The sequence below is a fragment of the Triplophysa dalaica genome, chromosome 22, assembly GCF_015846415.1.
Source record: "Triplophysa dalaica isolate WHDGS20190420 chromosome 22, ASM1584641v1, whole genome shotgun sequence".
NCBI lineage: Eukaryota > Metazoa > Chordata > Actinopteri > Cypriniformes > Nemacheilidae > Triplophysa > Triplophysa dalaica.
Window position 1 is genome coordinate 2893665 of NC_079563.1, and position 16069 is coordinate 2909733.

General features: G+C 38.8%; 1 protein-coding gene across 1 annotated transcript in view; it reads left to right on the top strand.

Moving 5' to 3' along the window:
• The window catches only part of cntfr (ciliary neurotrophic factor receptor), a 138939-nt gene that overhangs the window by 108301 nt on the left and 14569 nt on the right, over positions 1-16069 (top strand). The window contains exons 5-7 of the mRNA XM_056737229.1: positions 456-573; positions 2338-2504; positions 4449-4612. Of these exons, the coding sequence (XP_056593207.1) occupies positions 456-573; positions 2338-2504; positions 4449-4612 (449 nt within the window). The remainder of the gene's footprint in view (positions 1-455; positions 574-2337; positions 2505-4448; positions 4613-16069) is intronic.

Below are 16069 nucleotides of genomic sequence, written 5' to 3' on the forward strand. Positions count from 1 at the left end.
GCGTTTAGAGCAATCAAAGCTCAAAGGGGAGCCCAGAGGTGAGCTTATGAGCAGGTTTGTTTCTTACGGGCTCTAGTTTGTCAGGCCCCTGGGGGCCAATGGAGATGAGGAAGGGGAGGAAGGCACTGAACAGCTAACAGGGCTTAAATCACCCTCCATTTCACACAGAGGGACACATGGGAAGGGGTAATCGTATGCGTCACCCTGGCAACCGGTCCAACTCATCAGTTTCAATTCTGGCACTGGTGGGTATGGTCCAGTGGAGCTCGAAGAAAGGGCTCTAATCTGGAAGGAGGGCATGGGCGGTTATTACATTTCCCCCTTTTTCCTTTCCCGCTTCATGCTTGGACTGGGGGAGGTTTGAGGGGTTACACAACTAAAGAATCTCGGTATATCATAAAATGGCCTTCAGCTAACAAAGTACTGACGTTTTCCTTCTTCTGCTTTATTCACAGTTCCACCGAAGGAACCGCAGGTGACATGCCGATCAAATACCTACCCTAAAGGATTCTACTGCACTTGGGATCTTCAGCATCCCCCAAACATCCCTACAGACTACGAAGTTGATGTCCAGTAAGAAATTTTTCTGTCTCTCGCGTTCAACCCCAACTTTTTCTCCTCCTACCCTTTTTGTCATGTCATGACCTCTCATGTTCTAGACACATCGGGTCCATCTAAAGCAGTGATGCTTTGTGAAGAGGCCTTTCTAGCACTTAGTGCAGGAACTCAAGGTAGTATAAGTGGTTTTGATAAAGAAATCTCAACCAAACCCCCCTGCACTATAACTCTGAACACAGGCCGCATGTCTCTCAACCAATTTCTCTTGACCTGTCCACAACTGTCTGTATAGCTTCAGTGTAGATCTCAGCAGTATCAAAATTATAACCTCATCAAAATGAAATGGAGAGCAAATGGAAACTTTTGATCAAGTGTACTGCATCTAAGATATTTCTTGTGAAATAGATTTGCTAAATCTGCAATCAAAATCAGTAATGAGATTATGATACAAACTGAAACTTTTCTCATCAAATGTACCCAAATTCAGATTATTTTACACGTACCATCGTCCTTCATTTTACAACTTAATACTATTCCTGTATTTTTCTCATTTGTTTCTATTTTTATTTCGCTTAGCAGAATTCATCTGAGACGTTATACTTAAATTAAACACATAAGAGCTCTTCAAATATCTAGAGTGCAACCTCTGAGCAGTGCCATTTTTCTTTGGGTATCCGCTGTAATATAAATATAAAGCATGCAACTAAAGCAGGGGTAAACAGAACTAAAAAAAATCTTCCAGGCCAACTGATGTTAGCAAGCAATTTCACAGCATGTGGTTCTTTAATAATTTTCAATGGCCAATTTGCTACATTTCAATCGCAATTACAAATAATCACTCCTCCCCTGGATGGTTTGACAAAAGGAGTTTAATAAAAATAGATTTTAATCAGACAACAGCAACCTCTATTAACCCCTATTATTAACAACTTAGGGGGAATTCATAAAAAATTACTTTTGCATGCTCTGCAGTTTAGGTCACCGTATATTCGCACATCCACATAACATGTGCACAAGACCAAGGGTTTTCAAACTGTGGGTCGCACTGTGTTATGAGGTGTGTCGTGGAAAGTCACTGTGCTTTTGATATTTTACCATTAGTTAGTTTGGCATTGCATCTTAAATTTCATTTATTCTATTTAGGGAAAATAAAAACTCTTCTACTTTAAAGGATGAATGTATATTTTCTTCCCATATTTCCATTAAAAATATTTTGGTGGGTCTCAAGATAGATTATACCTGTCAAGGTGGGTCCTGGAATTAAATTGTTTGGGAATCGCTGCACTAGACCTTTCACTTGAACTTTCTGCCAGATGTGCATTAAATGATTTTGGTAACTGTTTATTGCCTTTTTAAGGTGCAAATTAAAGCTCAAAAATTGTTTTTGCTCTTTGTGGGCAGAGCTCATATTAGGAGGTTTTAAGGTCAGCTATTGATAAGACCCAAGATGGTACCCTAAGGGCAGATCAATTTCAATTTCTTCTGTTATTATGGGGTACAACTGTTAAACATCCAATTGAAAATAGGGTTTCTCTTCTGGAAAAATTATGTTAAGCAGTAATTTTGTATCGGTGATGCTGCCAAAAACGTTATCAACAAAACCCTGGATTCAAACGTTGTTCTTATAATTTGGTGCCATCGTTTTCCAGTGTGCATAGATGGAACATCATAATAATATCATTCCATTGTAGCTTCTCATCATTGTTAAAGAACCCTTGCAAGATTGTTTTTAAGAGGATGTCACTAGGTCTTTTGTCTTGATTCTTTTCTATTTTTCAGACACAACCAGAAGCCTTTGGAGGTGAATAGAGATGAGTACCATAAAAACAGATGCCATGTGAAGTTTCCAGAAATGTTCTCCAGCACGCCGTATCGAGTAAATGTCACGGCAGTGAACGCCCTGGGAAGAGCCTCCACAACTGTCAGCTTTGAAGAATCATCTATAGGTACACTTTATGATGATCGTTTTACTAAATTTGATAATGACAGTCACTTGCATTAAATTGCAAAGGGATTTTGGCTTCAAGAAATTAACCAGCTAATGAAGACATGTTTACACCAAGAATGATCATTCTAAACATAACTATAATGATAACTACATTGACACCGACAGAAAACAGCACTATTTCCTTTAAATGGGATTGGATATTGATGGTTGTCAATCATTTATCATAAATCAGCTGGAAATAAATTGGAAATCGTTCCTCTACATAGCTTTCTTCATAGTTGTGGTGTGAGCCCCACTATTCTTTTAATGGCATAACCTGGCCTTTAGACCTGCAGTCATTTACATGGGATAAGCAGGGACCTGCGTGAAACAGCTATAACATATTTGCATGTCACTCTGGAAACCCACAATCACATTCTTATCTGAATGAATACTGTAACACCAAGCACAGGGGCATAGAAAAATGAATTATATCAAGTGTATTGGCTGACTGGTGTTTTGTTGGAATGGCACCGGCAGCTAAATGAAGTTCTTACGTGCATGGCTACATGTGTGCTTGACGGTAATAAAAATGCTAATGCACCCGGATCACTGGATTGACAATGAAAATATTTCCCTTCCGCTTCTACAGTATATTTTCATAGAGGATTCATTTTCAAAATGCATTTGGCATGTAAAAGCTATTTGATTTCATTTGAGAATCAGCATACATGTCAATGACAAACATGCAACATATTGATGAAACTACATCAAAGAAATTGCCTTACTGTAGAACTGAAGCATACAGATTATTAAGCGCTACATGGCACTACTAGAAAAAATTATAAAAGGGAACTCTAAAATCCTACACTACATGTTCCCTGATGAATAAAAAGTTGAAACTACCCTAAGGTTGTTAGCTGGTCTAGTTTGATAGTATTATGTTGATTCTTAGCTTTTTTAGCTCACCATGTATTCAAACCAGATAAACACCAGCTTTGCCAGAATAGAAGATTAACTAGACCAGCAAAACACTGGCTAAAACCACTAATCCACAAAAAAGGGTGGTTTAAGACGGGTTTGTTTTTAGCATAGCCCTTCGTCTTAGCCTACAAAATTTGCATTCCAATAGCCGACATCTAAACAACATCTACAGTGTTTAAAAGTCGTAAAGAGTGTTTAACTCAAGCCAGGTCACGGCCTGAGTGATAAATCCTGAAGCAACTATGTGTCCGCTATGAATAGTAAAGGGAACGGGGCTCAGAAACATCTCTTTGTCTTCTTGTGTGTGAGAGAAACTAAAACCGCAGAGCAAACAGAATGATCTTGGGCCACCACCGCTAGACATAAAGAATAAGGCCACTCTGTTGCGCTCTGCTCGTTTCCCATAAACCTTTGCTCTAAAATGCTCTTCTGATATTCAGTGGGTGCCTTTGCATAAATGACATGTGTGTGACTTCTTAAAACGATGTGTGTATTTTGTCAATGATTTTTTGCTCAAGGCGAAGATCATAAAGATAAAATCTTGACAGCATTCATCATTTATCTATTACTCGATTACAGTACTTTCTTACGACATTTGTCAAAAGTATTATTTACAGTTAGCCTTTCTTATAACTGTATTCTTGTTTTATTCTGCTGTAACTGATGATTTAATAGCTTATGTGAAGTATTTAAGTCCAACCTTATATGTGTGCATTGATAATTAAAAGTGAAACTATGCTAAAAGTTTTATTGGAAAATATTAACTCTTTTTGAAATCAGCATTTGTGGCAGCAGTGGTGCAGAAAAAAACATTTGACTTTAATGGAATGTTCATCCAAAAATGAAAACTTTGATACCATTTTTCTGCAGTCATAATATTCCACAAAGCTATATGACTCCAAAGGAAAAACACTTCCAGGTGAACTATTTCATCTTTTATCAGTCAAGAGCTTCAATTGAAATTCCTTTGGTCCAACAGTGAAACCGGACCCCCCTGAGAGGGTGGTGGCCAAACCTGTAGCCAATAATGCACGAAGACTGGAAGTGACCTGGAACAGCCCTTCTTCGTGGCCTGATGTGGAAAGTTTCCCGCTCAAATACTTTCTGCGCTACCGCCCGCTTATTCGAGACCAATGGCAGCACGTAAGTCCAACTTAAGCGTATTCATATTTACATAAACCCTTCCCGGTGATATGTCCAGTATAGACCAGCAAAAAATGACTTGTTAAACTGGTCAGCTATTGTGATTTTATTAATTTATAAGTTAAAAAGGTAGTTCTGTCAGGATCAGAATGAATTACTATCAGCATACAGTTTAGATTGGTAGTATGGTTCTGTTCTGGGAGCGCAGAGATAACCCCCAATAGGGTAAACATAACAAAACAAACAGACGTCATTAGTTCTCTATGACATTTACTCATTATGCAACACATAATTAAGACTTATGAAAAGTTAGTTGTGTTCTGATTGTAAATGTGAAGTGGAGTTGGGGATGGTGGAGGGTAATTTGCGTATGAGCAACACGATAAGCGGCTGATGGCTGAATGAATTTAAAACGGATAATGTGATAGCGTCTTATTTCTATAGGTAGATGAGGACCAGCTGATGTGATTTTGACTCACGTGACCTACCAGAAATAATGCTTTACACTTGATTTGAGAAGCTTGATGGTGGCCAGCTATGTCAGTCTTTGCATAAGGGTTTAGAAATGCTTTTTAAACTAAAACCTGTGTACTTTTAGTAAAGGTATCTCCATGAGCTCAGTCGTGTCCATTCTACTCCACAGAATGAGACTAGACATGTCCTTTAAGACAAACTTCACATTGAGGTATTTTGGCAGTTTTGAACTTAAACGTAAAAGTAGGTCTTGAATATAACTCAATAATGCTAAATGATTGAATCCAAATTTGTTTGTCAAATATGTATTTACTGTCACGGCATGAAACACTTCTTTACATTTTTAAAATGCATTGTGGTTATGTCCAGACTCCAAAACTGCTGAAAGACATCAAGTAGATTAACAGCCTTGATTGTGCAGTGATGGTTAACCACGGATGATGCTGTACTTCACCACTGAGCATCTCGTTCCTGCCTCCACACAATCCAACCACTAAAATTTTCAGAACAACTATCACTCAGTATTGCACAAATCCCATTTGAGTTGTTTGAGGCCTCCGTTCCCCTAAAACAAACCGTATCAGCCCGAACACAAGCTTATATCAGCCTGCAGCAAAGACCATATTGAGCTCCATCACAACGAGGTGGAAACCTCATCAGTCTTCTGCAGGGCCGCATTTCAGCTGCACCTCATATGTGCGCTCACGTAGTGTATCACCAAGAGGGGGCTTCGGCGGGATGAAAGAGCCAGTTCGGCACAGGGGAAGCACCGTGTAGAAAACCATTCATTCTGCTGAGGAATGAGACAGATGGCAGTTGGAACGGACCTCGCTGAGCGATGGATGCCTCAAAGCTGCCTGGGATCCGTCAACAAAATGTGGGATGGAAACAATTAAGCGCTTTCAAATAGCGCATGATGTTCCTGAATAGAGACCATTAGTAAAGCACTTATATATTATGTGTCATATTAATAAACTGACATTCAATTGAAATTATGCAAACTATACAAACACAATTCAATTAATAGAATCCCTAGTGTGTGATCTCGGCAATTGTTTCAAAACCAAACATGATCTCGCCACTGATTTACACCTGTCATTATTGGGGGGTAAAGCACAGTATTTAAAATATGCAGTATTTCATGGTTAATTCCAGCCAAAAATGAAAATTCATTGCTCACCCTCAAGTAGTTTAACATCTGTATGACCTCTCTTTTTCCCAAAAACGCAAATGAATGTAGTTTTGGAAGCTTTCTGACTCCTCAGATTGCATCGCAGCCAAACACACGGGCCACATTACAGTGCAACCGGTGTCAGACCACACAGGATCTACAACACCGGAAGCATTTTGTCTCGTGGCTTCGGCAACCCCCCTGGAAACTAACACTCAAATCAGGAAGTTTTTGAATATAGTCGTTAGTTTTGTTTGTTTGCGCACAAAAAACATCCTCATCGCATTATACTAATTTATACTTAACCACCAGAGTCGCGTGGACAATTTTACGATGTCTTAAGGCACTCTCAACGCTTTGAAGATTGGTTGCGTTGAAGTCTAAGGAGGAGTCAGAAAGCTTCACTTAATTTGTGTATTTGGGAGAAATGGAGGTCATTGAGATGTTAAACTACTTGAGGTTGAGAAATGAATGGGAGAATTCAAATTTTACCCTTTTAAAAGTCATATGTTAGGAAGAAAATGTTGTAAAAACAAAAAATGTTGGGTATTTTGTTACTTTTTTTGGCTAAAACATACAGAGCCAAAAATAATAGGCTGCCATATGTTTTAAAAGCAGGAACGCTACAAACTATATTAATCAAGAATTATTTTAGATATGATTAGTTGCATTGAGTCTACTCCACTATTTAACATAACAACTGTATTGCAAGTAACAGTATTTTATTTATAATAGCTTCATTATAGAGCAGAATTGTATTTTTGAACAGTGGCTCAGATGAATGACTGGACTGAGAAATTCAACGGATCAATGTTTCTGCTCAGTTGTATTTGATTGTACTTAGATGAAGAGACATGTGTTACTGCGGAGCTTTAAAAAGCATTGACATTTACCACATGAGCATCCGAAGTGTGGAGTAATTATACGAAGGATTTGCGTACGTTCACACCCGCCGAGTAAGGAACTTTGCAACTTTTCATTTCCTCAGAGGTGTGAGCTTAAAAGATATCTATTCAAAATGGGAATCAGTGACCTTCTCTTTCAAAACCCTTTTGTATTTAAACAGGAAAAGTTACTTAGAATGGTTCAGCTGTGTCTGATAGGATTGTTTATTTACGCATGATGTCTGTGCTGTTTTAGCATCCAATTCACTGAGTAAATTGTCCTTTTACAGGGTGGTTATGATTTTACATTTACATTTATGGATTTGGCAGACATTTTAATCCAAAGCGACTTACATTGCATTATACTATTCATTTGTTTCTAAGTATGAATGCTATAAGAATAAGACAGACAACATGCAGCATTACTGGATGTAAACACCATTATAGTGCTCTGCATGATACACGTCATATCTTTGTGTTATTAGAAATGGAGCGTAAGATAAAATATTTTGTACAAAATTCTATATGCAGTGTAGTTCCGGGTTCATGGAATAGAATGCAGGGTCTTAAAATACGCTATAACTGGGGTATTCAATTAAAGTTCATATTTTCTTCCAAACGGAGGTCAGGACACTATGTTTTTTTAAAATAAAAATGTAATCAATTTAGTCCAGTTGGATATATTGTATAAAGATTTTTTTAATGTAACAGTTAAAATGCTCTCATCATAAACAGAAAACAAAGTTACTTACTAAATTAGCCTTTCCATACCATTCATACCAGAACTACTTCTATCTTTAAACAATTTCCCAATTAGAACGTTGTTCATCACAAAATGTGACCACGCAAAAGTCTTTTTACATTTTTATACATAATATCATCCTACAGAGTATTCTGTGAAAATATCACAATATGATCTTCAATATTGACTGAATAATGCCATTTTAAAGATGGAAATGAATGCTTGAGATAAATCTTTGGTGCTTATTATCTAATAATGAATTAGAATATGAGTGTTTAGCTTGGTTTTTAACAGGGTCACAAATGTTTACATGCTGATCAATAATGCTAAAGCTAAATGTATATAAATACGCTATGGTTCATAAAATATCACAAATATTGTCCTTGAAATGTTGGAGACCTATAACAAACACTAAACAGACTGACAGATACAAATACTTTTATATTGCTGCGTTTTGTTTATTGTTGTGTGTCCATTTAGCTGCTCTTGCGTGTCTGCACTAGCCACTGGCCACTAATAAGCAGTGTCTGCTGCCCTTCATGCGGCGCATCTTTGGCGTGAGAAGCAGCGCGCGGAGCGCAAAAGGTTAAAATGAAGCGCGTTGGCACTAGATAAGAAATTAGAAGATATAGTTGCAAAAGATCAATTACATAAATGTTCCTGAGAGCGTGTGTGATGTAATTCTCTGTTGTGTAGACGCGCGGCATAGTTTAAACAACCAGAATATTCAAGTGTTTTAAATGGTTTATCGGCCTATGTCTTGCGTTCCGGATGGAACGAAGGAAGGTACGGATCCGGTCCGCTAATTGAGGATGACTGCGCTATAAGAACGTTTTTCTGAGAACACGTGCAAGGTGCAACACAACTTCCAAAGACTGACCATTGCAGTTAAAGACAGAAATGCAATAGAAGAATTGACAAAGGTATATGGGTGCATTTTGCTAACCTTCAAGTTGCCGTTAAAATCGTGTTTTTGAAGAGAGACGTGCGTGATGGATTGAAAAGGATAAGAGAAAAAAGAGGCACGAGACAGCTGTGAAATGACTGCATATGTTTCATGCTCTGTCTCTTGTTCAGGAACGCAGCAGGATAGAGTGCAAAAGAACACAGGCTAGGGGGGGCGAGGGGGAAAAATGTTGTGGCGGGCCATTTTTCTTCTGCGCTCCTTTCATTCCCAGAAATGATGTATTTAAACTTACGCTTTAACAAGCCGCTGTGGTGCCACTCAGCCAAATGAGAAACAATCTGCTCTTGACCAGTGGGGGCTTTTGGGAGCTCTAGCTCAGAACGAATCTACTCTGTTAGAGGCCAAGCTCCATAAAACACCACCCAGCTTCAGGTGACTGAACCGTGATTTCATAGTATTTGGGCTGTTGCTTTTGGTGAGCGAAAATAATATAAAAAGCTATGCAAAATGCTCGGCAGAATTTGCACGGCATTCTTATTGCTGTGAGATGATGGGTTTTCCATTTGCTTTACCGGAGTTCATTTGAGCACATGGTAGCAGTCTGGTGTAGCCAGACTTTTGACCATAAGCATAAGGTCTGGTCCACATTTTAGCATATGGCGTGCTGTGGTCCATAACCTAGTGTGCTGCCTTAAGAGACAGCGTTGTAGGGTGTTACAGTAAATATTAACTCAACAAGAAAACTGTTTGTAGAAAGCATAGTTACACTTAATAGTTTCTTCAAAGAGATGCCATAGAAGATTCAATTTTGAGTTACATTACATTTATACTTTTGGAAGATTATTTTATCTAAAGCGACATAAAAGTGAGAATAACAACAAAGCATCTCATTGAAAAGAAATGTTGATCGTTAATATTTTTGAGGTTCCATTCTAGTTCTATTGCCATTAATGTTCAAGCCAAACGTATTTAATTTCACAAATAGAGTATTTCTGCGAGGCAGCCTATGAAGTACGAACTTGGATGGACCTGCCACAGTGACTTCTGGTACTTCTAGCGGGTTCCGTAAGGGTGCGAGGCTTCATTCGATGCATCTCTGATTTTGTGAATACATCCGGGTACTTTTGTGCGTTCTCTGTTCTTGTGTTTCTGTACTTTGACGGTTATTGATGACGTAGAGTGAGAACACGAGGACGCAAGATAGCTGAAGAATGCAAATTGAGAACAGCCACTATATTGAAAGTTATACATACACCACCAATGCAATTATTAAGAAAATAAATAAAAAAACACTGTCAAAGTCTGCTGTTCTCTCAGAGAATATTTCTTTTTTCTTGCTTCTGAGTACATCAAACAATACTCATGAATATTGTTCAAAGGTTTTAAGTAAAATCCTGTGGCAAGTTATTTTTGAAGCATTCATGTAGCAGTCTCTCATTTGACTTTTTGGCTTTTTGCCTTTTATTGTAAAGTTTGGTGGTAGAGAGGACAGGAAGCAGGTGGGAGAGAGAAGAGGGTGGGTTCGGGAAAGGACCACGAGATGAGAATCGAACTTAGGTCGCCCGATACACAACCGCACCTATGTTCGGAGCACTGCCGACTAGGCTATTGGCTCCAACAGCAGTCTGTAGTTTTCAAAAACAACACGATGTTTGCTTTCAGTAGCCTGCATCAGATGTCCCTCAAATGGTTTGTGGGGGTTCTATGTAAGTCAGCCCATCCAGAGGGAATTCGTTCGAACCAGTGTAGGGGGCCGAACATATAGAATTTGTTTATTGCTGTTAGACGCACCTCTTTTGAGTTGTTTTCACTTGGCAGAGACGTTTTGCAGGCTGCTTATGCGCCCCGGATGCCTCACATTTTTGACGCCTTCGGCGGTGTTTACTGAGTACTTCATAATTACTACGATTTTTTGGACACAACACAAAAATGTCCAGTTCAGAGTGTTGTTTACTTAATGCCTAAACTAATGAATATTTTTCAAAGATTTTAAGTATTCTGGTATCTTGTTAACAAAAAACAGTTTGAGGATGTTTTGCTATTGTTTCGCTTTCTGAACGTAATCGTGTTTCTTTTTCCTACATCTCATTTTACTAACAAACCCTGGAGAATACACAAGAGCAGGGTGCAATTATTGCCTCGTCGTTATTTTTCCTTTGTTTTTTTTATTTTAATGGAGAGACAGGTTCAAATATCAACGCACTTATGCTGATTTATTGACTAGCGGACCATGTTTCATAGGACCCATTAGCCATTAGCCTGTGATGTCAGTTAGCAGTCACAGTTATGATATCACTCTACGCCTCTCCGCTCCAATGCTGAAGATATCGGACGGCGGTGAGTCACGGACTTGTGCCAGGGGGAAATGAGATGTCTGCCCTCTTGCCTTCTGCCTTTGAGTGTGTGTATGTATGCGTGTACGCAATCATGAAGTGAGAGGGCCCTCTTAACAGTCTCAAGTCTTTGTTAATAGCACATAAGCGGCTACAAGCAAATTAAGCAGCAGTGTGTAGGTGAAAAAAGGTCACAGATTTAAAATGAGTGTGTTTGGGTGTATTTGGAAGCCCAGGACATGTACATTTTTTAAAACTATGCTCAGTCACGGTGTTGCACAACCAAGGGACCGGCATCTTGTTTGTAGATGTATCAGCTGGTGGGACGCTATCATGACCTGTCACGTCCTATTCATTTTCATCCTTATTTATGGATCTCATCAAAATTCAGAGTCTATAACTACAAAATGTGCCCGTTCCCCAAGCAGACGTATATGTGCTTCTAATACTGAGACAGTTCACTTCCACTATAAACATTGGCTTTCGCTGCGCTCACAGCATCTTTTACTTTCACAAGCATTGCATGTGTCTCATTTCAGGCTTTTTATTTGTTTTAAACTGCCATCTTGTGACCTCACGTGGAACAGATTTCTCAGTGGATTTGCGCGTGCTATTTGATTTGCAGTTTAAAGCGACCCTTAATGGAAACATCAGCCTTGAAACACTCTGCTGTCGTTTATATTTTCGTTTAACTGAGAACATTGCGTTGCCGAGGCACAGACTGAAACGAAGTGTGTGAAGAGCATTTCTGGGTCATATTTCACCCCAAAATCAAATGTTAAAAATCGGTGAAAATGTTTTCATTTAAATATTTAGTTTTGGAAAACAGCAGACACAACACAGTAAAACTGGCTTATCCAATGGCAGCAGCATATCGTCAAAAAACTTTTTAAATCTGACTTCGCCTTTAAGTGGTCTCAAAGATATTTTTGATGAGTTTCACCCAAACACTCTTCAAAGTGCTCTGTGTTTTTTACACTCACAGAGAAGTTTCATTTCCATGCTTGCACACAGAACTAAATGTGTCATCGTGACTTCAAATCCCAGCGCCCAGTCTTCATGTGCTTACTTCCCCACAATTCTCTTCATTCATTCGTCCCCTCCCTCATTTCTCTTTCTCCTCTCCTGACACGCTGCACCCCCCCATCTCACCCCACCCTCCGGCTGCCCTGCGTTTAATGGCCTTTTGTGCATCTGCCAAAAGAGTCTCTCATCCTCCGGCCCGCACTTAGATTAATCAATAGCCCCGGCATTGCAGTACCATTAGCATGGTAAAGGATATTAGAGGGAGAAAAGAGGGTATTCAGCCATCTTTCACCAAAGTCCCGTCCTCCACCCCACCCAGACCCCGTCTGCACCTCTGACGTGCAAATACACGCGAATTAAACATTTATGGACTTCTCGCTCTTTTTTTCTCTCACTCTGGGTCTCACTCCAGATCCCAAACAAGAGTTGCTCCACATCAAGAACACTTTTATTACAATTTAGATTGAACAGCTGATTTGCATTGTCGCATTGTGCTGTGTTACCAAGTTCTTCCTTGTGTCATTTGACATAATTGCCCCCTTCAGGCCTGTCATCAGAGATACCGGACTTTTGATTATTTCTGAGACAAGTGTTATTAGACACCATCATCCCTCATCGGCACAATCATGAAATTAGCATGACTGTGTGCTGATGGGTTCATCTTCATAGCTGGTTTTAAAACATGTGCACTTTTTCTTTTTGCAGCCTTCCTTTAATATCCTTTAATTCAATAGACCATTCACCCTCCATACATCAACACTATTCATAAAGAGAAACAAACCAAATTTGTAAATATATTTTTTTCATGCAAAATGCTCTGTCCAGGTGCCTTTCGAGTGATTTTTTTTTAATTCGCCGACTAAAGTATGCTGCACTCTGAGCCTTTATTTATGTAGTGCATTTTCATGGCTTGTTTAAATCATTTTTCAATCTAAATTTTGGATCATGTCCAGATCTATTCTGTCTCAGGCTGATTTGAACATTTTGTTTGTGTGATGTATTCTGGTTGATTTGGTGTTGTTAAATAATATTTTGATATGAACATGAATTTTTTTTATGTCTTTGGTACGTTGTATTATGGTGATTGACCCTATATATTTATATGGTGTGGTAATGAATGTACTAATGGGATACTTCACCCAAAAATCTAAATTCTGTCATGATTTACTCACCTTTGAGTTGTTCCAAATCTGTATAAATGTCTTTGTTCTGACGAACACAGAGAAAGATATTTGAAAGAATGCTTATAACCAAACAGATTTTGCCCCCTATTGTCTCCCATAGTAGGAAAAATGCCCTTTAAATGAAGCTAAGACTATCCAAATGAACATGGAGGGGAAGTTTTGTTTCCATATCCACATTTGTGTGTTTTTCACATTTCAAAATCTCCTCTGAAACTCTAGATGAGACCAGTGCGCTCCGGGGAAACATCTAAGAAACTGGATACTTAAGCTTCCGTTTTCTTTCCATTTAAATCGTATTGCTGTCTAAGAGAAATAATTGAGAATATCATTTGTGATTTGTCTTCCCTCTGGGATTCCACAGACGCCTTGCGATAAGCAATCATATTGGTCATATCTAATAAATGAAAGTCCTGAATAAACCATGAACCTGTTCTGAAGTTTTATCTATATAACATGTTCATGGAATGCTTCTGCGAGTCAACAGTTCAAAACGATGCTTGAACAAATGGCAGAATTATAGCTCTTTAGTCATCGGTTAAATTTCTCTCATATTGCATTGCAGTGCATTAGACATTAAAATTCACCTCTGACAACTTGAACACTATGATTAAGTAGTTTGTTCAGCTCTAAGGTTATTTTTCCTTTGGGCACTGTAAGCTGTTTCTTGATTCCTTGAGCGTGGAGATTGAAAAATGCTTGTTGGCTCTCTCTCTCTCTCTCTCTCTCTCTCTGCCGCCCATATCGATTGCTGGATCAGCGGGGGCATCCTTGAGATGTCGATGGATAAGGCTTTGTGTATTCACACACCATATTCAGTGTCACAGGCCTCTGAGGACCAATATCTTATGATCCTAGTCTTCCCGGCACGGGGAACATCCATCAGGGGCGCAATGAACTGAACTTGGCCGGGAGTGTTGTCCTTACACCTTTACGGAGGTAATACTTCATGTGTAGAAATGCAGCGCTCCGCTAGTGTTTACATGAACATAAGTAGCATTGCTCTTGTTGAGCCTCAGTGCAAATGACTTTACTTGTGTTAAACAGCCATGGTTTGATTCGCAAATAAATTGCATAAATTGCAGGTCCTTTTCCAGTATTTACTGGAAATGCTCTGCTAAGACCTTGTGTGTGTTTGTAGGTGCGTTATGATGCAAATGTAGTTTATGAGGACATCCCAAATGTGCCTGTAATGTAAGTGACTTAATAAACATACTAAACGAGTTTTATTGCCAATGTAAAAATGTCAAAAGCTTTCAGAGAGGGTTAGGTGACAGGGTAAGGGAATTGAAAACATCATTTTTAAATGATCACTATTAAAACGTGTATTGGGATCAGCTCTGAATGTTGTTGAAATCACATAGAACAGAACGGAACAGTAGGCCCTACTAAAATAAATAAGGGCATCAATCGTATAGAAAAAAGTCAACGTAATTCAATGTAAATGAATCAATGATGTGGGACAGACATGTTGTATACAGTCAGTCAGTAATGAAATAATCTGAAGTCAAGGACTTAAACTTACACATTGTGAAACCTTTTTATGACAGTTTGATTAATAGGTAGTACAGTAAAACATTAACATGCATATTACCCCATACCATGAGTGCATGACATACTCAAAACAATTACAGGAGACAATTTATCTTCCCCTGTTGCCTTTGGACATTGTTCAATGCCAAATCTTTCACAAAACCAAGGGGTTAACTCATTCATACATCATAATACAGTGTGTCTATTGTGTTACCTTCGTCGAAAATAGTTTCTCATCCAAGTTTTTTGAAACAAAAGTGTAAAAAAACTTCCTGGAATGTGTTCATATCTGACTAAAGCGGTCTGGTTCACTTCCTTTGTTGACATTCAACCCATTACCGAGACATATCTCATTAGCAACTACTTTGCATGATTTCCTCTTAATAGCATCAACAGCTTCATGACTTGGAAACGTTTGAAGGAATTCCTGGAGTTTCACGGCAGTTTCATTGCGATAAGGGCTGAGGTGTTGCCACTACCTTTGATATTAATTGCCCTGCAGGTGACTGGCCGTCAAAGAGGGACTAGCGTGTTAGACAATTATCTATTAAACCTGTTGGTTTGGCTGTAGTGTTCCCGCAGAAGGGGGGCTGAGGGGAATAGCTCTCATTAGCTTGAGTGACAGACCCTCACTGCCCGGCCTCTTTTAACCCATCAGTAGAAAGTCAGATGTGAATTTTGGAAGTGGCACATAATTGCTTTCTTTCTCCACAACAGTAGACACGCTCGCTGGCTCGACTGGCCTGGCGTATTTATACTCCCTGACGTGAGGGGTGAGGAGGGCTGTTATATCCGCTGCAATGCTCAAGTGAGAGACGGGACGCACTCTGGCGTTCTTGCAAGGGCCTCTAAATGCTGTTTAAATGTTGCCAATCAAAACTAAATATAAACAAATTATTTCAATTCGATTGTGTAAAATAACCTTAGAATTTCTTTAAGGTGTGTAAACTCATGTAATGAATTATTAAAGTAAAAATTCGTACTGTATGTAGGACAATCTATTTACCGAAATGCAATATAATATACAAAACTATTTCTTCAGAGGTGTATAAAGATCTTACATAATGAACCATTATGTTTTTAATAACTTAGAATAAGCTGATTATATCTACATATATTGAGTTCGCCGCCATGTTTTTTTTACCGAAGACCTAAACGGACAAGAGTACAATATTAAAGTGGTTACAGATAAACAATGACACTCAA